At 48.4% G+C, this 24857-nt stretch overlaps 1 protein-coding gene across 14 annotated transcripts in view; it reads right to left on the reverse strand.

Moving 5' to 3' along the window:
* The window catches only part of TNS3 (tensin 3), a 353662-nt gene that overhangs the window by 95796 nt on the left and 233009 nt on the right, over nt 1–24857 (reverse strand). For all 14 annotated transcript variants that reach the window (XM_033194200.1, XM_033194198.1, XM_033194194.1 and 11 more), the window contains one exon: nt 23145–23249. In XM_033194200.1, the coding sequence (XP_033050091.1) occupies nt 23145–23249 (105 nt within the window). The remainder of the gene's footprint in view (nt 1–23144; nt 23250–24857) is intronic.

Genomic DNA, 24857 nt, shown 5'->3' on the forward strand with positions numbered 1-24857 from the left:
TTAGAACCTGATCCCAGAGTGGAAGGAAGTAACTCGCAGGGATCCCATAGCTCTTCAGCTGTGGATGCAGGAGGAGAACCTTTCCACATCTCAGTCCAGGATAAATCATCCCATTCGGTGTCCCCTTTCCCTTGCGTTGCCACCAGACCCAGCCAACAGCACCAAGGACCTCCCCTCCCAAGGGAGCCTGTCCACTGTCTGGCAACGATTTCCTTGTGGTTGGATCTTAGTTCAAAATCCAACAAACATAAATATGGCCCTGAATGACTTCCGCTGCATGACATACCAGTGAGGTTTATCGCCTGAAAAAGACCAGAAGGAAGAAAATACAGAACATACATTCTTGTCTCTTTGGAGGACCTGTAGCACGACTTCCTTACCCACCCTCCCTGCAGGGAATCCTTCTCTTTCCACCCCAACCCTGGTACTGAAACGTGGCTTTCCCACAGGGAGGCAAGAGGGTTAAGAGGTACTCAGAAAGTATTTCAAAAGTCACTCAAAAAATGGAGAAGACAAAAAAATATATGTGAAAATATCCCTTCCATCCTGGCTGAAAACAGATTAGGCAATGCCCAACTGTGCTCCCCGGCATGCTAACAATCAGCTGGCCAAAGGGACAGTTGACCTCACACTTCAGCACCCTCCATCATCAGTCACTCAGCAACCAAAAATACTCATCACTGATCTGTAATCCACCTAACTGTCCACTGGCCCTGCTTCCAACAGAAAGTTGGTTTGAAGCAAAGGAAGGACAAATCTGATAGATTTATGAAGCGATGTAGAAGCCTTCCTTTTTCTAGGTACTGATGCTAAGAATCCCATATTCTACTTTTTGCGACAGGTGTGCTTAAAAATTAACTTTTCATTTCAAAAGAACTAACAGTATCCTCCCTGAAACTTTTTAGTTTCAAAGGAGAAACGAGAAAATTCTTCTCCATGAAAGTTGGTAAGAGTTGACTAAGCATTGCTATGATTGCTAGTCATAAATGGGGACTTAGAAGCAATATTCAGCCTAGTCCTGAGGATGTGCTGGAGAATGGAACAGACCCCTTGGGGAACAGAGAGGAACAAGAGATGGAAAGGGTGGTGGGCACATTTCACGGCATCTGAATAGACAGATCAACAGAGGCAAGGGAAAGATGGAGCGGCATGTGAGAAGAAAAGCACCCACTGATGCTGAAGCAGCCACTCTCAGGTGAGCCAGGTGAGGCTGCAGGAATTGGCATCTTCATCACCTGACGAACAGAGAGAATTCTGGAAACACCCTTCTCCTACCATTCAGCTGACCACCTAAAGACAAGGCCACTGTGCAAGCTCCTCCCATGCTCCCAGCACACTGTTAGGCCCTAGGGATCCCACTCAATTCCCAAAGCAATCCTGTGAAGCAGGAAATGGGAAGTTCATTTTACAGATGAGAGAAATCAGAGGCTGAGAGAGCCTGCACTAACATTAATGATTTTTTTACAAGCCTACTGAATAGAACATCTGAAATTTAAACCAACCTCCTGCCAACTCCAATACCCATTATTTCCATTCCTTAAAAATGATAAAATTCTAATCTTAGTCAATCACTTTTATATTTTACAGATATCTAGATCAAGACACACACAACACACACACACACACTCACTCATATACACCTCACTCACTCCTCAGAGACTATTAAGCGATTTGTGCTTTCCTCTTTAACTCCTAAAATGATTCATTATGGGGGACAGACCCCCGTGCTGCCACAGCCGCTATAGTGATGGTCACAGTTTTATGTTCTGTTTCTTCAAGCAAGTGCATTTCTTTATTTATTTTTTATTATACTTTAAGTTCTAGGGTACATGTGCATAACGTGCAGGTTTGTTACATATGTATACTTGTGCCATGTTGGTGTGCTGCACACATCAACTCGTCAGCACCCACCAACTCGTCATTTACATCAGGTATAACTCCCAATGCAATCCCTCCCCCCTCCCCGCTCCCCATGATAGGCCCCAGTGTGTGATGTTCCCCTTCCCGAGTCCAAGTGATCTCATTGTTCAGTTCCCACCTATGAGTGAGAACATGCGGTGTTTGGTTTTCTGTTCTTGCGATAGTTTGCTGAGAATGATGGTTTCCAGCTGCATCCATGTCCCTACAAAGGACACAAACTCATCCTTTTTTATGGCTGCATAGTATTCCATGGTGTATATGTGCCACATTTTCTTAATCCAGTCTGTCACTGATGGACATTCGGTTGATTCCAAGTCTTTGCTATTGTGAATAGCGTCGCAATAAACATACGTGTGCATGTGTCTTTATAGCAGCATGATTTATAATCCTTTGGGTATACACCCAGCAATGGGATGGCTGGGTCATATGGTACTTCTAGTTCCAGATCCTTGAGGAATCGCCATACTGTTTTCCATAATGGTTGAACTAGTTTACAATCCCACCAACAGTGTTAAAAGTGTTCCTATTTCTCCACATCCTCTCCAACACCTACTGTTTCCTGACTTAATTAGTGGATCAGGTGCTGTTCCTAGCATGGACTCTTCAGCTCCCCCACACGCCCATGGTACCAGCAGCCCCACTGGGGTCAGGAGCCATGGATATGCCAGAGGTCCTACCTGCGCCTGGACCAGCACAGGGAACAGGTTGCTTCTCCAGACACAGCCAGAAACCGTCCTGTCCCTAGGTCGCCCTCAAATGACTCACTTGGGACCTCAAATGACTCACTTGGGACCGCCCAGCTGAATCAATTCACCATCTCCAAACAATCCCAATAAGTGAAGGTTTATTGGAATTACGTCTGCAGCTGCAAGTGCCCATGGTGAGGCTCTGACAAGCACAGCTCAGGGAAAATGCTGAAGACAGAGAGGCTTTGGTTTCAAAAACGAGCACTCATCTGCAGGCAGTCTCCTGGAGGGGTCTTAAGGACTATGTACGACTCCACATAGGTGACATTCTGGGGTGGAGACATTGTGTTTGGACACAAATGGGTGTGGTCGGGGCCAGGAGAAGAGTGGAGGCTGCAAAGGGTGCCAGGGATGGTTTGGGCAATAGAAATATCTGTGTCTTGATAGTGGTGGGAGTGTCATGGCATAATGTTTGTCAAACTCAGACTACTGTATACTAAATAGAGCATATTTTACTGCATGTAAATTGCACCTCAATTAAAACAACCGTTGTGAGATCAAGACAGAAATGAGACTCACAGCACACTAGGCCCCAACCTGAGGTGGCTCCTCTTGATCTCCTCCCTTCCTCCCCTCTTCCTCTTCTTCCCCTTCCTCCCTTTCCTCCTCTTCCCCCTCCTCCCCTTCCTCCTTCTCCCTCTCCCCCTTGTCCTCCTCTCCCTCTTCAAAGGCCTTCCCTCCTCTTCCTAAATTCCATGAGACAAAGGAAACCCTCTCTTTCCTTGGGATAACGATCATAGTCCCTTTGCGCCTCACTGTCACATAAAGCATCTTTTGACATTTCCAATGGAGTGATTCATGTGCACACCTTCCCTCCCCTTCTAGACGTTCTGGCATAATCCAGCCTTGAGTCCTGGCTTGATCACAGCTGTGTGACTTCAGATGAATGAGTCACTCAGCCTCTCTGTGCCTCACTTTCCTTGTCTGTAGAGAAGCAACCTGGAGAAGGGTGTGTTTGCTGGTATCAGCTCCCAGAACCACTGGGGTGCAACACGAAAGACACGGCATACACCAGGCACTGGGCAAACCTTCTATCTGTGCTTTCCCCCTCCCTGGTCAAGTGAAGAATTCCCAGAACTCACATGTGATTCACATGTGGACCCTCTGGGTGTAGAGCTGAAGGACAGAGGAGTGCTCCATGAACATCTAATCAGTGAGTACACAGAAAGCAGGTCCACTGACCTCCCACCTCAAGAATTACCCTGAGGGATTGTTCTCTTAATATAAAGCTATGGTAAAAGATGGGTTTTAAAAAACGTATTCAAAAGTTCTGTAAGTCATTTTTTGATATGACTCAAATTGTCCCAGGCACCAATTTTGCTAACCATCCACCCAGTGCGACTTTATGGTCAAGCTGCCTGGCTCAGGCTCTTACCAGCTGTAAAACTGTTTTCCCATCCCATACTTTTTTTGTTTCCTCGGTGACTGACAGCAATGATGGCAAAAGCAGCAGTAATAAGCTAACTGGGCAACCACTGTCTTCCAAGAACTTCACCTATTGCCTCATTTGAGGCTCAAAGCAAACCCAGAAGGGGCATGGGTACTCCTCTGTTGAACCTATGAGGTTAGGGGGCTGCAAGGGACCAGAGCATGTCCAGGTTTCATAGGGGAACGGGTAAGGGTGATCTGGCAGATCGTGTCATGCACGTCCATGATTCCCATCACTACATCACATGACTTCCCCTCAGCAGAGACAGAACATTTCTCCTGGATTTGCAAAATCAAATGACACATGAGCGATGGGCACCGGTGCTGGACTTGTGAGTTTTCCAGCAGATCATTCAGTTGACGGGTCTGAGGCTGCACAATGTGGAACAGCCAGTGGGGGTTTCAGTGCTGGTGAGGACAGGTGCTGATGGACTGCCTGGATTTCAGGCTCTGGAGCATGGAAGAGTCCATCACCAAGCTAGGACAGCTGAAAACTAGGCTGTGGCCCAGAGCACAAGGCAGTGTTGAATGGGGTTAGCAATGAGGCAAGGAGCATTCTCGCATCTGAAGCCAGGAGGGGAGGTGCGGGTAGCCCTGGCGATGTCCCAAGGGTACCTGCTCCCTGGAGGCCTGGTAGGGGCTGCAGGCACAGAAAGACCTTCCCAGTCAGGAAGTGATGTCTGAGCCAAGAGATTCCTTCTCAAGGGGTGTTGTGTTATCTTATCCATAGCATATGCAAAAACCACTCTTGTTTTTTCCATGTGGACATTTATAATTAGAGCATGTATAACCTCTCACTAAAACAAGGTTTGCTTTAATTTTATTACAATAGAATTCTGACTCTTTGGAGTTTGTATTAAATCATTTTCTATTCCAGAGAAAAATCCAGAGCTAAGAAATGAGGACTACACTTGGGTCTTTGAGAACATTGCTTTTAATCTACTAATTCAGAGACTCTATGACTTTGATATACTTCCTCTTTCTTTTTTTTTTTTTTTTTTTACAAAAAAATCAAAGACAGTAATAAACTCCACTCTGTAGGGACAACTCTTTCTCTCCTTAGGCAGAATAACTCCATTCTAAGGCATTGTTCCCTTGGTACATCAGTCTTACCTTGAGAGTGAACTCCTTCCCAAGTCCCCAGACCCAAATCACTGTCTGAGCTGCCAGGAGGGGAGGCGCCCAGCAGGACAGAGGCTGCAGCGCAGCACTGGGACACCTTACTGAGACTGCCCAAGGGCGCTGGAAAATCCCTCCCTCTGGAGTAAAGCTGAGCTCCTTGCTCACGCTTTCTAAAAACGAGGCTGACAATAAATTCTTAGAGAAATATAGAGCAAAAAAAAAAATTAACAAAAGCCAGAACCAGAGCAGAACCTTCCACATAGAAACGCCTGCCCAGCCACAAACCGTCTCTCCGGGAAGGGAAGGCATCCTACTGCAGAGCAGGAGCGCCTCGGGAGTTGGGCCAGATTCCAAGGGCTTCCGTGGTCTCCTGGGTGAGGCTCTGGAATGTGGCGATAAAGGAGCGCTATGCTCCGAGTGGGGCTGTGGCAGGTGAGTCCCGGACGCTGCCAATGTGCCCCCACAGCCGCACTGACAGCGGGGCAGGCCAGGGCGGCTCCCCGGGCAGACCTCTCACACCAGCACGCTGGTGCAGGCTCAGCATTCAGCAGGCGCCTATCTCAGGCCTCTGACCGGGCAGCCCAGTTCCCTTTTGGTCACTCCTAACTGTGAAAACACTAGGGCCCAAGCCCGGAGGAAAAGAGGAGGTCCTGTTGGCCTTATCTGAGGTCACCCAAGCCGGCTGGCCACGGAGGCGGCCAGAGAGCTTACAAATGCCATGTCAGACCATCACTGAACTCCTCTCCAAAAGGAAGTCGGTAAGTTAAGACTCCTCCAGCTTGCAAACCAATAAAGGCATTCCTGGACAAGTCCTGAGCGACATTCCTTCTTGCCCAGTTAAAGCATCCGTTTTGGTGACTATTCCACTCCATAACGCCCTCTCCTCCTGGCTAGCACCAGCTCTTTCCCTCTGGAAGTCTTGGCGAGTTGGTAAATCTCAGCAGGCACACAGCTCAGTTTCAGGTCTTTGTAGCGTTACAGAAGCCACACACATGCACACATGCACACACACGCAGCGCACAGGAGCAGACACATGCACACATATGCGCACGCACACAAATGCTCCCTGCTTACCTTCCTTCAAAACAGCCCAGCGGCTCTCTCAGTCTGCACTTTTGAGCCCAGTTTTCCTTGACACAGGCCTTCACAGCAGGACAGTGGCACGCTGGGGAGGACAGAGGCATGCCACGTCCCTCCCAGGCACCTGGCCTCCCACTAGTGTAGAAGGTAAAAGATCTCCTTGGCTATGCAGGGACTTTGATTCCGCCAAAAAGGCCAGGACAATGTAAACACGAGGGTGGGGTTTGGTGCACTCAGGTTGAGTGAAATTTGAACTCCGGAGGCTGAGGAGGTGGAGACAGGAGCTCCTCCTGGGAGTCCCTCACCAGGCTTCTGCGTTCACTCCTGAGCATTCTGAACTGATGTCCAGGAGCCAGCACCAACCCACGCGGCTTACAAAGCACAGTTTCAGCCTCCTTTTGCTTTCTTCAAAGTAACCAGGCGGAAAATCTTTCCACACATGCTCCATCTCCTGGGAGTTGTCTCTCTGTCTTTTGTGAGGGATGTGGCTAAGAGTACAGCGTGAGTGTTCATTGCACACAGCATATTTTGTGTGGTTAGCCCAGAGCTCTATGTTCTGTGTTCAGTGTAGCAGATCCTTTTCATCTCAGGCCTCATTACATTCAACGTAGGTGGGCTTCAGCCAGTGGCTTACTCTTTGCTTTGGCTCAACATGGGCCACAATACCAACCACACACTTTTTTTACTCTTTAAATGAACAGAATATGACACAGCAAACAAGCAAAAGCCCATTCTGATGCCTTCAGGTTCCCAAAGCACAATGGAAACCCTTTTAAAAATCACCAGTCAGCCATCCAGGGGAGACAGGACATACCTGGGCTGAAAGCACAGGCAGAGGGTAACAAGTCTTCAATAAATCACCCGAGATGGCCACATTGGCATATGTCACTTACAGGAGGTTAAGACAAAACTCAGCACACCCTTGAAAGAAAAAATCTCTTTTAGGATGAGACATAATGCACTTATTGTGCAAGAAGTTCTATTACATTTGGTATTCTTTAAAGAGTATTGGCTAACCCACCTTCCTATCGAGAGTACCGAAATTATTGTTACAATTCTGCAAATGACATGATCGCTGCAATAAAGGCAGTGACTAACTTATCACAAAATAGTTTGCTTTGAAGAATACACATCAAAAGAAAAGAGATTAGGAGCAGTGAATATAATGCAATCAATGTCCGTGTCTCCAAACTGTAGCTAACTGTATGTCTAGATATGGCCAGGGGGTCCCAGCCTCCTACAGGAAGCAAATTTTAAAATCAGACCATTGCATCACAAAACGGTGCTAGAAAAGCAACAGCCAAGGTACCTTTATCCATTTCTAATAGAAAGAGGCAGCAGGATTAGTTATATGTTCAAAAGGAATGTTTCCTTTCATGTTTTTCTGGGTTGGGCTTGATTTGGGTGGGGTTGGGGTTTTTGTTGTTTTGTTTTTCAGTGGCTGAGGGCGAATTTTCTTCATGTGGATGACAGCTTTGTAAACGGGCTGCCATAAGCCTTTGTGAATATATGGCAACGGGCACCCACTGGTCTTCAGATCTTGTTTATGTAGCTGGCGGCCACTGAGCAGGCAGACTCAGAACACTCTCATTTTCTACACGTTCCATGCTAATGGGTCTTGATTACATGGAGCCTGTTCAGGCTGTTAGTATTAACTTCTCTTGAAACAACGAGGTCTTTTGAAGCTCTGCTGATGTTTGGCCAGAGGCAATTCTGTGGCTCAGAGTGTTTTGAAAGGCCCCAAGCCTTTACACCCTGAAGGGTTGTAATTTTGTGCAGCAGGCTGGCCAGTCCACCCTTAGTATATGCGGTGGATTGGTTCCAAGACACCAGCAACTCCCAGTCCCCCACCACCCTCCGTGAGTATACCTAATCTGTGCATACTCAAATCCTGCAGTCAGCCTCGAGGAACCTGAGTATAGGAAAAGTGGGCTTTCCATATACACAGGCTTCTCATCCTAAATAGATTGTATTTTCAATCTGTGTGTTGGCTGAAAAAAATCTGCATATAAGCGGACTTGCACAGTTCAATTATTGTTCAAGGGACCATTGTGTAGCTAATGAAGAAAAGACTTGTTGAGTTTCCCAAATATCTCTGAAAATAGCAAGTGGGACACGAGGTTGGCAGTATGTTTAGTGCCACTCCTATTTGGGACTCCCTAAAGGCAGAAGAAAATTCCAGAATGGGAAACCAATTAGAAGGATGAGAAAAGACGTGGAAATTTCAAAAAGTAGTGGGGAAGATCAGAGGTATAAGAATATCCTAAGCCCAAAACACAGACAAGAATGTTCACAGGCAGCATTATTCATACTAGACAAAAAGTGTTAAGAGCCCAAATGCACACCAGCCGACAAATGAATAGGCAGAGTGTGATGTGCCCACACAGTGGCACACCACAGCCATGAAAGGATGGAGTGCAACAAGAATGAAGCTGGAACACTTAGGCTGAGTGAAAGAAGTGAATCACAGAAGACTACTCATTGCACAACTCCATGGAGTGAGACGTCCGGAATAGGGAAACACAGAGAGAAGGAAAGTAGCTTCACGGTTGCCAGGGGCTGAGGAAAGGAGGAACTGGGAGTGACTGCTAATTGAGTACAGGGCTTCTTTTGGGGTGATGAAGATGTTCTGGAATTAGATAATGGCAACAGTTCCACAACCTTGTGAACGTACTAAAAACCAATGCCTCGTATACTTTAAAATGATTAGAATGGTAAATTTATGTGCTGTGAATCTAATCTCAATACATAAAAAATAAGAATATTCTCAGGCTAGAAACCACATTGGTAACAAGGGCATATTTAGAACGCAACGGCAACCAGCCTGAGGCTCCCATGTGCACTCAGGTTTAATGCAAAGCGTCTGGGGACAGAGGCAGGCTCTGACCTCAGGTAGACAGGGGATTTCTGCAACCGAGTCTGGGGCATACAACATTCAAGGAGAGAGAAGACACTCTCTTCTGTGCGCTGGTCACCAGAATGAAACCAACGCTGTGATCAGACCATCCTTTAGTGCAGAGTTCCAGGCCAAAAGAAAGCCTCCCACCTAGATAGATCAGGGTGTGGCTTCTGAGGAGGCCATTACCTGGACTGCAGGTCAGAAGCTGATGTGCAGGGCCTCCCGTGAAGTTTCTCCTCATGAGGAGAGACACATGAAAGTGACATCTAAATTCACATAGCTCCTGGTAGAAAGTTCTGATTTGAAAACATGACACGACCAACTTTCAACAAATGGAGGTCCCTCCAGCCCCTGACCGCCCTTTCTCCCCACTGTCTCCACCGTTTGCTCCTTTCTGAACTTTCTTTCCAAGGACACGTCCTCCTGAGCTGACATCCCTACCTGTCCACTACACTGAGTCTGTGTGATCCCTTCTCCAATGTCAGTCCCCTCCCCATCCACCTGGGCAGACACGCCCGTCCCAGGGGCTCTCTGGAGGGGCAGCTGTGTGCCCAGAGGCCAGGAAGGGGCAACCTGTGCCTCCTGCACTCCACTTCAGAACACTTTCATCCAAAACTCATTTCTCTCTGGAAACTGGTACCCCTGGCTACAGCGTTCTCCAGCCCTGTGGGCTGCCACTGCCCCTCACTTCCCAGCCCATCCCCCACACGTCCATGCCTCCCTGGGTCTAGGCTCAAGCACTCTCATCACAGGCATTTCTGTGGTTTCTCTGGGAAACCATCAACATTTTATTGGGGCCTTGACTCTTTGGACTTTAGAGAACTTTCTTTGGTTTCACTTTAGAATTTCTCATGACATACCCTCAACTTCCTCCAAACTTCAAAAGCCTTAAACTTTTCAGGAGTAGCAGCCAGGCCTCTCCTTTCTCTAGCAACCTCTACAGCTCCCTGGCTCCTGCTCTTCTCTGCATGTATCCAGTCCTTCCCTCAGCACAGTGGAGTCGGGAACCAATGTATGTTTAACTCCAGCACCAAATTTAAGACATCAAGGACAACACAGATCCACGGTACTTCCTCTCCTAGCCCATGTAGACCCATAAGGAATGCTGTCTCCCTCACCTGTGGCCCATGTTCATGCCCTTGCTGATGTGCATGCCTCTGAAATCAAAGAAGCTCTACCAGTGTGGCGTCCACACATTACTGAGCACCGCCCACCCCAGCAACCACCTGTTTCCAGGGGAAGCTCCTCCAAGCTGTCCCAGCTTTCAACACCTCCACTCCCCAGACTGTTGTCCACTCCCAGCAGACAACCTCGCCTGCCTTGCACAGGTCAAGTGATGCCACAGCCAGTGAACTCACTCCCAGTTGGCTCTCTACCCTTCTCTGCATCCTGGCTCCTGCACCGGGCACCCTGCCTTGGACACACTCATGGTGCTCTCAGCCTCCTACCTCTGTGAATCCAGTCCCTGCCTGCACTAAGCTCGGCACATCGGCAGAAGGAGATTCACAGCCGGTGACCAAGTCCCCACTCCTGGCTTCACCAACTAGCCCTCTGACCCCTCTGAGTGTGGTAAGGATTAAATACGTCAATGCAAGCTGCATGCTCGGAAGGTTGTGTGGCTCGTGAGCAGCACTCAGCAAGGGTGAGCTCTGATGACAACAACCATTAGCCATTCCAGCCCTGTCCCGGCCTCTGCACGGAGCTGTGCTGTCCAATTCAGCTCTGTATCTGCAGCATCCAGCACTGCCCGTGCTCAGTGAGGCAGGGAGGGGATGGAGACTGCATCCTGGGTCCTACAGAGCCTGCCTGGCAAGCACACACGGCCTCTGGTTCTCTTTGATGAGCTTTCCCAGAAGTTGACCACTCTGCCTTCACTCCCCAGGTGACCTACCGGAATCCTCGGACTTATGATTAACAAGAGAGCAATATCTTACGTGTACAGGAATAAAGAATGAACCCCCAATACTACGAGAAAGATGGTTTCCTGGCAGCCTCTGCCCACCCTCGGGAAAGCACCCAGAGTGCCCATCACTCGGTGGCTCCCCTGCTGCTTTTCCTTCTGCCTCATCCTAGTCAGGGGCCCAGCAGCATCCCGGACTCACTGCTACGAGTTCAGGGCCAATGTACTGCTACAGCTGCCACCAAAGGACGGCTGCTGAGATCTTGGCATAATTCCCACAATCAATCAATACCAAATCTTGCTATTGCTCTAACCATTTGGCCTAATTTCAGTAAGAATATACCCCAGGTCACAAATTAGCTCACATTCACACTGACAAAAATAAATACTATTGAATTTTCATAGTATAATCTTCCATAGACTGTCACCACCATGAATCCTAAATTAATTCAACTTTCCATGGTGAAGTCTGAAAGACCACAATGTCACAGTGTCTATTTTCCTTGTTAAGAAATCATCACCATGCACTTGTAAAGAAACACTAAACACATCTCTGGCTCTTCGTATGTGGAAAAAAACTTCCTAGGGACAGTTGTACACTCCGCCTGGGCCCTATCAACTGGAGGGGGTCCCCCCACATCCACAACAGGCAGGTGCAGGCAGAACACACACAGGACATTTGCTGGGGACTCCCTCCTCCTGCCCATAGAAACCTGTTTTCTCAGCTCCTGGGGTCAATGACTTTCCTTGCACTTCGTGTCAGTCTCTTGGGTCCTAGGGATCTAAATCTGGGCTCCCAATTCCAGCCAGAGCAACTGTCACTGGGTGTCCACCCTCGACAGGCCTTGACTTTGGCCCCCTCTCTGTGATATGCTCTTATCACACCCCTGGCAAACACAGCAAAGTGCTCACCGTCTCCTACCCTGGTCCATGGACCTCCATGCCAGGTCTCCCCAATGGAGAGCAAGGCTCTAGGTATATGGCTGTGCTGAGGCAACAAGCCAGGCGGTCTCAGCTTTGCTCAGCCTGGCGTGCATCCCCGTCCAGCACAGTGTGCACAGGGGGAAAGGAGTGCTGTGGAAACCAGCTTTCATCCACAAAGTAGGTCAGATTGCTCCTATCAGCAAGATAAACTGAGCAAGTCTGAAGATCCCTTAAAGCTTGCTTTTCTTACATAAAAGCACAAGCTGGCATTATATCAATCCTGTTTTTCAAGAAATAGGTGGATGTTTTACATAAAATATCCTCTGCAATCTGTGCTATGTTTAAAAATTTAGGTGAGGAACACACCCACTAGTCTCTGACACCTATGCCTTCTACCTCACATGCCCTGCCCCCCACGGCATCTTCGATAACAGTAACAGAATACAACAAGGGTATCCCTTCTGTCCTTGGACCTACAGAGAGAGTAAGAGACAATTTACAAGCAACTGAATGCGTGTTTAACATCAAGTATCTTGTTTGTCAACATTTAAACACAATTTATCTATCTAAAGTCCCAGAATTAACCGTATAGGGTCAGGGTGCCCAACTTTCAATAGCAGAACTTGATCTTCAAACAAATCTTTATGCAGAAACCAAACATGAAAAACAGAAAAAGATCAAGGTGGGACTGGGGCTGTGGAGGGTTCTGGCAGAAGTGGATGGAGAGAGGCTGGGGCTGCTCCTTAAGAACCAACTTGGAATCCTGGAGCCACAGGCATGGAGTTTGAAAGCTGTTGACCCCAAGAGTGTGTTACTCCTAAGGTCAATGCTAGCACCAAGAACATCGCGGTAAAAGGCAGGAGAATCATTTACTTAAAGGGAGCATGCATGTGGATGGTGGTCTCCTAGCCCAGATGGCCGAATGGGGCCATCTGCGAAGAGACGCAGGCCATGAGGGTGCACCTCCGTGTAAGGGTCCCTGTCCCCATAAGGACAAAGGATCCAAGTCAAAGAGATTGTCCCAGTTGCCCCTTTTGTATGAACACCTCCCTTTTCCCCTAAGTCATCCGTAACCTTTCCCTCCCCTAGGAAGCCCTGGCAGCTGTCTTGCAGCACTTTCCAAAGAAAGGAGTAGATGAGACAGTCTTGCATGCGTAATCTAAAAGGCCTCCCCAGACATTCCTTTAAGCCTGAAAGAGACAAGCCAAAGCAGACACAAGTCCTATTCTTCCAGCCAAGGGCTGAGGAAGATGATGAGGATGATCCTGTGGGCCAGGCACACAGAAGGGTATGCATGTGAGGAAGAGACTCTGCTTTTCTTCAGTCCCAGCCTCGTTCTCTCTCACATTTTGGTTCTGTTTATCAAATACTTAAAGTCAGCAGGTGCTCTCTTTCCCTGACTTGGCACAAGTGCAATTGCAGGCTCTTACACAGAGGCAAAATGAAGTTGCAGCCCTGTCTCTTTCAGGCAATGGAGAGAAAGGTTCTGCCCAAGGAAGACACAGATGAAAACTCAGCAGGTTTGATCGAGAGCCATTCAGGCCCCCTACTCACACCAGGAGACGGGCAGAAGAGCGTATCTGGGAAGAGAGGCTTGACTGAGATGTGACTTGGAAAGGATGGGAGTAAGGGCCTTGTAAGAAGAATAAGGACCAAACCCTCACTACACCAGAGTTTACACACACACTGCTGCTCACGCTGGGTGTGGGAAGCTTGGTGGCTCAGGATCCCAGGGAGACTGTAGGGATGGAGCCCTCTTCCAGATTCACGTCTCAGGGAATCCACCAGCAGAAGAACAGTCAAGGTTGTAGTCCCCATAGGTGGGAATTAGAGTCCAAAGATCTGCAGCTTTGGGGAAGGAATGCAGGGCAGGGGCATGAATCATTGCATGCATGTTGGTTAAGTGGGCAGGGTCACCAAAGAGCAGTCAGTACCACAAATAGCAGAGGAAAGTGAAAAGAGATTAAGAAGCACAGCTCCACTGGACTCTAAGAAGACACAGTAGGCCGGGCGCAGTGGCTCACACCTGTAATCCCAACACTTTGGGAGGCCCAGGTGGGCAGATCACCTCAGGTCAGGAGATCGAGAGCAGCCTGGCCAACATAGTGAAAACTGCATCTCTACTAAAAATAGAAAAAGTAGCTGGGGATGGTGCAGGCACCTGTAGTCCCAGCTACTCGGGAGGCTGAGGCAGGGAGAACTGCTTGAACCTGGGAGGTGGAGGTTGCAGTGAGCCAAGATTGAGCCGCTGCACTCCAGCCTGGGTGACAGGGTGAGACTCCCTCTCAAAGAAAGAAAAAAGAAGAAGAGAAGAAGAGAAGAAGAAGAAAGAAGGAAGAGGGAAGAGGAAGAGGGAAGAGAAGAAAGAAGAAGAAGAAGAAGAAAGAAGAAGGAAGAAGAAGAAGAAGAAGAAGAAGAAGAAGAAGAAGAAGAAGAAAGAAGAAGAAGAAGAAGAAGAAGAAAGAAGAAAGAAGAAAGAAGAAAGAAGAAGAAGAAAAGAAGAAAGAAGAAAGAGAGGACGACGACGACACAGTAACTGCAGTAATACAAACAAGCTGTCCACCTTCTAGACCCCTGTCTGCATGCACAGGATACCTCATCCATTGGGATACTGGGTGTATCCTTCCTCCCAGGAAGCAGAGGAGGCCCAAGGTTTGTGTGCCGACTGGGGTTGGAGGGACCCTGAGGACCCAGGACGAATCCAGCCAACTCTCAGCACCTCTTTCACCGTCCCAGGGGGTGACACTACTTAACTCTTAATGCCACTCTTGTGGGCTGATTTCTGCAAACTTGACAGGACAACATATAACTTGAGCCAATTCCTCTGATTCCTGTCAGATTCAAAAAGTAATGAGCACTTAATGAGATGGTGGCTCAGGGCCTGGAACAACTCTTTTCACTGCCCCCAATGCAACCCTCACTCTTCTGATGGAGTGTATCAATTTTTTGAAAGTAACCCCCACACAACTTGATCCTGGTTGTAACAGAGGGTAGGCTTCTCACACTTCAGACAGGAGGAAGCCGGCGCCCCCAGGCCACTCTCTCAGGTGACATTCAGGAGGACTTGCTGTTTGGTCTGTGATCACACCTGCAAGGAGGTCCTTTGGTGTTTGTGGGTTGGAGGCTTGCAGCCTCAATTCATAATCAAGGGATGCAGAGGGAGGAAATCTCAGGCTCAGAACAGGACTACACGCCCATCTGGCCCGTTTCTGTCTCAAACAACTTCAGTTGCCTGATGACAGCTGCTTTTCACTGGAGCTATCTAAGCAAGCAATGCTTAGAAAAGCCTGGTTTGGGGGCAAGACCTAAAGAAATATTCTTCTGCCTGGTGGAGAGTCAAGTCTCATAGGGTGGCTGAACACCATGAAAAGCGCCCTGGAGCAGCTCTGGATGTTGGGGGGCAGCACCCCATCTGGCCAACAAGAACCCAGGCTGCAGACACAAGGCACTGTGTGTACCTAAGCACTCAGCAAAGAGCAGAGCCAGGACTGAAGGATCTATCAGGTGCCATCGGCCCCCTCCTCCACTAAGTTGTCAAAGCTTCCTTCACTTTTCCAAATCTTAAAACCCAACAGTGTCTGGGGAGGAAAGTTTTCAAATCCATTTTCAAAGTGGCAACACTTGAATGGTCTCAGCCTGATCTGGCACTTCCCAGCCAGCTCGGCACACTGCGGCCAGCACTTCCTGAGCCAACACGTCCTCATGGTAGCCCGTTCCTGGAACTCGGAACAGCTTTCTGAGAACATGGTATGGCCACTTCAGAACTGTGTCTTATTGCAAAGGTTGCAGACAAATGTGAATCTCCTCAGTCTGCTCGCTCTAGCAGCCCCATGGGAGCCCCAAAGCCTGGACTCTGGAAATGTTCATCAAGGTATCCACTTAAAGTTGCAAAGCCCAGGCCTGGCAATGCCATGGCCCTCATCCTGCACACTCTTGAAAGACACAGATGAAAACTCAGCAGCGTTTGAGCTGCACTCAAAAAGTCGTAAGTCAAGGCAAGAAATCAAGGACAAGAGTGACAGAGCCGGCCTTCATGTCCAACCCTCAGCCATTCTTGAAGCTTCCCTGCTGCTCAACCCTTCCTCTAAATCTGTTGTAGAGTCTTACTCATCTGTCTCCTAAATACCTGAAAGCCCCTACTCTCCTTCACCAGAGCCACACCCAAGTCCAGGCCTCCGACAGTTCTTAGCTCGGGAGTCCAGAAGCCCATTCTCTACTCTCCTTCCTCTCCAGACTCTGCCTCCCCCAGGGTGTCCTCCAGTCCCTTTGTTATCTTTCTGTATCCTCCAGTCATGTGGCTCCTGGGATCCTCACTGTCACCCAGCAAAGGAGCCAGGCTCGGGAAAGGAAGCCGAGGTTCCACGATCTCACGATCCATCACACATAGCACCTGTTACTTCCTCCTGCACACCAGCCAGGCAGAACACACTTCCACCTCGTGAATATGTCCTGCTCACCCATGCCCCATGCCCAGGGCTAGGCATACCCTGTCTGCATTTCCTACCTGCAAGGGCTGTCCTCTTCATGAAATCTCCCTGGATTGCACAGGCAAAGTGATTGTTTCTCTTCAATTCTTTCCTAATTCCTGGTATACTCCAATTATGGTACACGGTGCACCCTGTGGCAACCACTGTTGTATATCTGTGTCTTCCCAATTAAAGAGTCTGCTCTGTTTCTTCCTGCACCCACCCCAGCATCAGAACTATGGCAATTCCCAAGAAAATATGAGATGCATGAATATGACAAATGGTGTGGACGATAACAAAAATCTCAGAGTTGGAGGGAGGTATCTTTAGAGTCATCCAATTAAAACAGGCCACTTTACAGGCTGGGAAAGTGAAAGAGAATGTGGTTTATGAGAACAAGTACCCTGATGGAGAGTGTGGCCACTGACACGGATGCTCCAGAGACGTCCAGTGAGGAAAATGAGATGTTCTCCATGGGGCTCAGCAACATGGGGGTCCAGGGCTTTGCAGAGCCTCCCTGAAGAGTGCTGTGGGGAGAATCCTGTCTGGAGGGGCTGAGGCCCAATGGTGGGGAGAAAAACGAAGTGAGGGCATTTTTCATCTCTCTGAGCCATGGAGAGGAGGGAGTGATGGGATCTGTCTACACACTGTGTTCTTGGTGGTGACATTACAAATCCAGGGACACATATGCTGCTGTGGGCATTCCCTTAGACCATCAGAGCAAGTCTGATCCTGAAAGGGCAGGTGCATCCTACTAGGGTAAGAAATCCCCCCACCCACAGCCCTCTTGTGTGACGAGGAGGTGGGGCACCTAGTGAGACTCAGCCCAGTCTCACTGAGTCTCAAAGAGGAAAGTCAAGGGTATGAGCCTTGTCCTGCACGGTCTCGAGCACAGGACACACTCGGAGCCACAGCTGCCATCGCTGACAGTGTACAATGCCAGAAGGCTACCAGGGTCCCTGGTCGGTTCCTAGCTTTTGATTTCTCTTCAGATCTGCTCTCTTTATCTCTAAAATGGGCCCACAGGCTCTCTCGAGGATTAAGATACCATAGCGAGGCTTCCGGCAGGCTGCCACACTGTGTACTGCGAGACATTCTTCCCCCTCCTCAGGGACAGCAACCACCCCAGGGAACGCCAACACGACCACCGTCCCCCGCGGCCACCACCTGCCAGGACCACAGACCCATGGGGAGACCAGGACCACGTGCTCCTCTCTGTGCTGAAGACTGGGCATTTGTAATCATTTGCCCACATTGGAAAGGACTCAAGGCCGGCTCCTTTCTGAGCATAGAAGCAGAATGTGCACTCGCACATCAAAGCAGGCACTCCCCTAATGCAGGCCCAGACTGAAGGCAGCTGCGGAGGGCTCCATTCCAGGACAGCAACCACTTCTAGAGATAAATGTGGCTTAAGTCAACATTTTTGGGGTTTTTTAACCAGGCAAGGGCGGGGATAGAAAAGGCAGAGGCGGGGGTGGAAAAGAGAGCGCCGCAATACATCATTTTCCCAGCTAAAAGAGAATGTTTCAGAGGCTGCCAAACCTTAACTCCTCAAAGCACTGGACAGCTTGGAAGACTAAAGCCCTGGTGGGAATGCGGCTGGGACTCCGCCTTCCACCCGCCAGGCGGTGTCCAGTCCAGAGACCTGAGTCAGGCACTGCTGACCGCAGGGAAGAGCAAAGCCTGCCTGGAGTAAGAGCTCACCAACGCAGCAGACCGGCCTCCACGCCAAAGAGGGGCTGAGGAGGGCTGCAGAGTGGAAAAGAAGAGGGAAATTCAGCAAGGATGAGTTTTCTATCCAAAGGTGACTACTCTTTCTGGGGAACACCTTCTCAAAAGGACCCAAGCCTGGGGATTCTGCAGAGCTTTGGTGGCAGAGGTGGTGGTGGCAGCCTCGTGTCTCGTAGGGAGAACTTGGAAACCCTGCAGGAGTGCAACAATAAGATCAAATGCACTTTGGAAGCCCCTCTAAGGGAATCCAGCGTGCTCGGTGAGAAGGACATGGGAAGAAAAGTATAAAGATGTGCACAGATGCTCAAGGAGGTGGGTTAAGTGAAAAACTCAGGCTATAAAACAATGCACAGGCTGATCTTATTATGAGAAATTACATGGTACTTAGAAATCATGCCGAAAATACACCAGTGATGAGTGCTTCATCTCTAGATGGTAAGATGGGGGTAATTATTCCTTCTTTCTTTTTGATAATTTACATCTTCAAAAAAATATTGATACAAGTTTAAATGTATGTATAATAAAGAAAGAGAAGCATTAAACTCACTCCATTGAATCAGGTACCCCAGACACGCCACACAGCACGTGGGGATTGAGGGGATTCAGGAGGAGAGGATGCAGATCTGAGGAAAGGCTCTGTGCTTGTCTGTAACTCAGGAGCTGGAATTCTCAGGAATGCTCAGGCAGTGGTTCAAGGGAAGGTTGCTGAGATCCAGTTTTGGGAGAGGACTCAGATTCCGTGTAGTGGGTTCTGGGCTAAGCATCCGGATAACAGTCCTGAGCTCACGCTTAGTACTCCCCTGTCCCTCCACCTCCCTGGGGGTGCTCATGGGCTTCAGATATCATTGAGGCTGCAAGGGATAAACTAGGCGCTGGGAGGAGGCTGCACTGTCATCCACTATATCCATGAGGAGTCTCTGCCCATAAAGGGGATCTCTGCTGTTTTATAAAGCCTGGAAGCCCTCAGAGAACATGATCCCCAGAGCCCCTTCCACTCCTCTTTTGTAACTGATCCTCTTGGTGTCTGCTGGGCAGACATAGCCACTGTCTCATGACAATGAGCAATGACTCCAAGCTCTCAGCTGCTGACCCCTTAGGGAGCCAACAGAAGCGTCTGTGTCCCTGACATGGGCATCTGTCACTGTCCGGGCTCCGTACCCATCTCCTCTTCCTTGGGGATGACTCTTGCATTTTCCCCTGGGAAACTGGCCTTCTTCCCTCCATGTGTGCAGCCTGGGTGTGATGCTCTGCCCACCCAGCCCTAGCTCAGCCCATGACCCAAGTAATGCCATGCAGTGTCTGTTTTCCAGGAATATGAACATAAGCAGAGCGACGCGCGGCTGAGCGCTGGAGCCTGTTATCCTAGTGCTGGTCCCTGCAAAGGGTCCCTGGGGGTGGCCGCCCAGACCACAGAACAGCTTTCAGTGGCACTGTCCCTTCCAAAACCTCCACCAGCTGGATGGCTCTGCTTTTGACTCTGTAAACTCTTCCATGGCCTCCCAAAAAATTCCTTCATTCCCCCCAAATTTCCTGAAGTGGATTTAAAGACCATTTATCAGTGAAAAAAAAAACTGACACAATTCCAAGGGTTCAGAGCAGTGCCCACCTTTTGGATACTCAGGGGACAAGCACCGGGGACCCTGAAATATGTGCAACAGAAGTAGCAGCAGTGACAGAACAAGTGAGCAGGGCTAGCCCTGGCCCAGGAAAACCTGTGAGACAGCCAGGTAGGATGATTTTCATACAACATGCTTCATTCTTCAACAGCCCCTTAGGTGCCCTGTTTCCTTGGAGCAAGGTCAGTCTGTGGAAAAGCAAAGATTTAAAGTGTACAAGCATGAACTTTCTGACCCACTCCACTTACTGCACAGGAAAGCCGTGAATCCGGCTGCAAAGTGCACCTGGCTGCCTTGGCGCCCTATCTGACTCCTTGCCCACCTGTCTGGGAACCACTGTCTCCCAGGTGTCCTCCCCACTCTGCCCTGTTTCTTCTCAGTTTCTTTCCAGGATTCCTGTGCACCCACTCCCAATTGGCTCCACCCTTTGCATGGCAATGCCAGACCTTCTCTACTTGCCCCTAGACCCAACTCTTGGCGACAGAGTCCCGAGTGGATGCCCAGACCATCACCTGCATGGCTCCAGCACCTCCAACCACACAGTCCACAGCAATCTCCCACCTGCTCATACCACTGGCTCAGAAGATGTTGAATGAAAAATACACCAATGGGATTTGTGATTTGTCATGTCAGGGCCTTAGATATTTGAAGTTCAAAATGCTTCTCTAATCATTCATTCAAGAAACACGCATTGAGTATCTGCTACAGACTGAATATTTGTGTCCTCTAAGATTCATACGACAAAACTTAATCCCCAGTGTGATGGTATGAGGAGGCAGGACCTCTGGACGGTGCTCAGAGCATGAGGATGGAGCCCCCATAAGTGGGATTGATGCTCTCAGAAAGGAGGCCCTAAGGAGCTCCTTCTCCTCACCACCACGTGGAGACACAAGAAGGCAGGAGTCGGCAACCAGATGACAGCCCTCACCAGAATCCGCCAGGCTGGCTGCCTGATCTTGGACTTTCCAGCTTCTCAAAGTAGGAGAAATACATGTTTGTTGTTTAAGACACCCAGGTTACGGTCATCTGTTGAGGCAGCGTGAATAGGCTGAGAGGGCCTTAAAGTAAAGAAGTGTCTCCCTCTGCATCTTCAGGAGACACTGCGGTGGTTGAGAGTGTTTAAGACTGAATTCTGTCTATTTCACCCAGTGATAACAGCAAGTCCAGTCCTCCACAACGTAACGTATGGATCTATACACACATGCTCACATACATACTTCCACAGATTCTCTGTAAAGTTTCATGTAACCCCTAAAGGGTGGTGAACACTCAACTGATCTTCTGTCTATGTTTTCTACATAAAATCAACGTGGGTCCTTCATCACCTGTGAGTGATGTGGCCACAGGCACCCAGCTTTCAGTTCCCTGGTTGTGACATGGGAAGGATAAAGCCTGCCCCGCAGGCAGGTCACAGGCTCAGCTGGGAGCCAGTTTGGGGACAAGAGCGGGGCACCCATGGAGGGGCTGAGCACAGAGCTGCCCTCCAGAGCACGCTCCTCACAGGAGCTGGGGCTCCTCCACACTGTCCACCGGACTTCACTGCTCCCTTCTTGTGGCATCGGCACAGAGACCACCCACCAGTGTTTTAGAACCCCTGCCTCCCTCATGGTCAATAACCCTCCAGGCTCACCCCTCCCTCGGCAAGCAAGGAACCTCCCAGCATCACGAGAATGTGCTTTTCACAACTTGCTTCCTGGTCTCCAGGAGACTCGGCACAGCCACCGATTCATCGCCTCACAACAGAGCCCTGCTCGCTGGCTCCCATGCAGCAAGGGACCTCTCTAGTCAAATCCACTGGCCTCAGCCTGGAATTTAGGATGCTGAGTCAGCTGTCCTCAGAGTCCCCACCCAGCTCTCCAAATTAGCCCCTTTCCCCATCTTGCCTTGCACTGATTATTTACACACTTCACCAACCACCGCTTTACCCTTCTCTCCTCCAGTGGAAAACATCACCGTGTGATGGATAGAATATAGCTGTGCAGATGCGAAGAGACGTAACTGGAAAAAGAGCTCTGTGATCAAAAGTTTGTTAACTGTTGTTTGATAAATCTCATGGCTTTAAGATTCCAGTGTGCACTGTGATCTTTTGAGAGACAATATATCGTTTTCCAAGAGTTTTCAGCTACATTTCTTTTAATGTGCTGGTTATCTGGAAGGACTGACGTGCTGAGTAATTCACACCAGCAAAGAACACTCTGTTTACTTTAGAGGCCAGAGCCAGGCTCTCCCTGCCCACAACACCTTGCCCACTAGCCCCACATTTCATCTGTGTTTTAATGCCCTTACTATCAATATTCCATCTGTGGGTCTCCACCTCTGGTACAGCTGTATTTGAGTTGCAACAATTCCTTGAGTTGAAATTCCATCCCACAAGGCCTATGAAGGAGCAAGCTTCTCCCCAGAAGAACAGAGAGGAGCCGTGTGCTGCCCTGGGACACACAATTGGTGTCCTTTCTCACTGACCACAGATACCACCTTCCTGGAGTCATGGGAAGCTCCGCGATCCACAAAGATGGGGTGCTACTGCGGTTCTTTCCACAACACTTGCTTTTAGCTATTTCACATCTGGATGTAACTAATCTGACAAAAAGTGTTTTAATTTCTTTCCCAAACCAAGTCTGACTCTCAGTCAGTAGTTGAAAAAGATAAGAGATCAGCATGACGTGCCAGGAAAAGCCTCAATTCCCCTCCTTTGAAATCAGCCTCCAGTTGTGTCTTGCAGAGATTCCAGCACACAGCTGCTTCTTCCTTCCTTTCCTCCTTGATGTTCCTAGCTGTGACCCAATATGCATATTCCACAGGTGAACAGAGGACATGTTTGGATGAGATGGTCTCATGAAAATGAGATTTAAATGATACAGTCATAAATCAGGAACACTAGACTAACAAGCAAACAGAAATTAAAACAAGATGTCTGTTGCGTGTAGGGCCGTACAACAGTAGCTAGGTTGGCTATGGTCAGCGCTTGGCATCCCCACATGCAAACAGGAAGGGAAGGAAGAAGGGGGAACAGTCCCTGGCATTATACATACACACAAGTTCAGGTCAAGGAGCTCCTGGATATAACTTCACTGACAGCTCATCCACCCATTACAGCTTCACAAAAAGCCCTGACCCAAACTCACCATGCCTTATTCTCATGAAGACCCTCAAAACTCACAACTGTGTCACACAAAGGTGTGATTCTGGACCTCTGAGAAAAGAGGGAGATTTTCCTCTTCTGAGCAGACTGCAAAATACTTCAGATCTTTCAGTGGGCTGTCTTCCCTGTGTTCTCTCCTCTATAACTGCACACAAGATGACCACACGCACCTTCTCCATCTGCACTGAGGTTCTCGTACGAGTCCCAGCGTATCAGTGGGTCTGCCGTGTTGTAGTCCACAATCACGCCGTGGTCGTTGTACAAGTGTTCGGACCCTGCACAGGGCACAGGCAGCAACATGAGTCCGAGTGAAACCCATTACCTCCGTCCACCTGACTCTACTATAAGGGCAGGTGAGCAGCCTGGCTTGAGCAGGAGAGAGAAGCCTCTCCATTCTCCACCCTCCCGCCAGGAGCCACGACAGTAATCAGAGAATGTGGAGGGTTTTCCACAAATAGAACCATAGTTAAAACCACCAGGGGGAAGGGGGAAGTAAGCACTGATCTTTTGTCCACCGTGTACCAGGCTTGGACACTTCTGCAAAACAGGAGTCTTCAAACCACCTCACTGATGAGGACGCAGGCGCCTGGTAAGCTCTCTCTGAGCCTCAGAGCCCACAGATTTGAAACCAGGCTCCAGGCTCCTAGATCTACACTCCTCCCTTCAAGTCTTTCTAAGAATACCAAGGGGATTTTTAACACACAAGCCGTGTATTTAAAGGTTTTTGCCTAAATCGTTGACAATGAACACAGAAAAAGCATGAATATTTCCACAACGATTAAAAAGGGAAGCAAAACTTCCATGCATGTGGATCTTGGTGATGGATCTGGACAATTCACCTTGATGATAAAGGGACTGGTTTCTTTTGAAATATATGTTTTACGGGAAAAATTTGTTTTGCAGATAATACTTGCAGCCTACTGTACTTCTAATTCTCTTTTTAAAATGCTAGTTACTTTGGGGTTAATGATGAAATCATGATGGAAATTTAAAAATTCCTTGACATGAATGATAATAGTGACACAAGTTACCAAAACCTCTGGGATACAGCAAAGCCAGTGCTAAGAGGAAAGTTTATAGTATTAAATGCCTACATCAAAAAGTCTGAAAGATCACATATTGACAACCTAATGTCAAGCCTCAAGGAACTAGAGAAGCAAGAATAAACTAAACTCAAAGCTAGTAGAAGAAAATAAAAAAACAAAAGTCAGTGCAGAACTAAATGAAATTGAAACAAAATACAAAAGATCAATGAAACAAAAAGCTGGTTTTTTGAAAAGATAAACAAAATTGATAGACCATTAGCTAGATTAACCAAGAAGAGAGAAAATTCAATAAATTCAATTAGAAATGAAACTGGAAACATTACAACCAGCATGAAAGATAATTCAAGACTATTATGAGCACCTTTATGTATATAAACTAGAAAATTGAGAGAAAATTGGTCAATTCCTAGACACAGACAACCCTCCTCGATTAAATCAGGAAGAAACAGAAACCCCGAACAGACTAATAACAAGCAGTGAAAATGAATCAATAATGTTTTTTAATGCCAATAAAAAAGAGCCCAGGGCCAGATGGATTCACAGCTGAATTCTGCCATCCATTCAAAGAAGAATTGGTGCCAATCCTACTGAACAATTTCAAAAGACTGAGAAAGAGGAATCATCCCTAACTAACTCATTCTATGAAGCCAGTATCACCCTGATACCAAAGCCAGGAAATAATACAACAACAACAATAAAGAAAACCGGGCCAGGTGCGGTGGCTCAAGCCTGTAATCCCAGCACTTTGGGAGGCCAAGACGGGCGGATCACGAGGTCAGCAGATCAAGACCATCCCGGCGAACACGGTGAAACCCCGTTTCTACTAAAAAAATACAA

The sequence above is a fragment of the Trachypithecus francoisi genome, unplaced genomic scaffold (assembly GCF_009764315.1).
Source record: "Trachypithecus francoisi isolate TF-2019V2 unplaced genomic scaffold, Tfra_2.0 Lachesis_group4, whole genome shotgun sequence".
Taxonomy (NCBI): Eukaryota; Metazoa; Chordata; class Mammalia; order Primates; family Cercopithecidae; genus Trachypithecus; species Trachypithecus francoisi.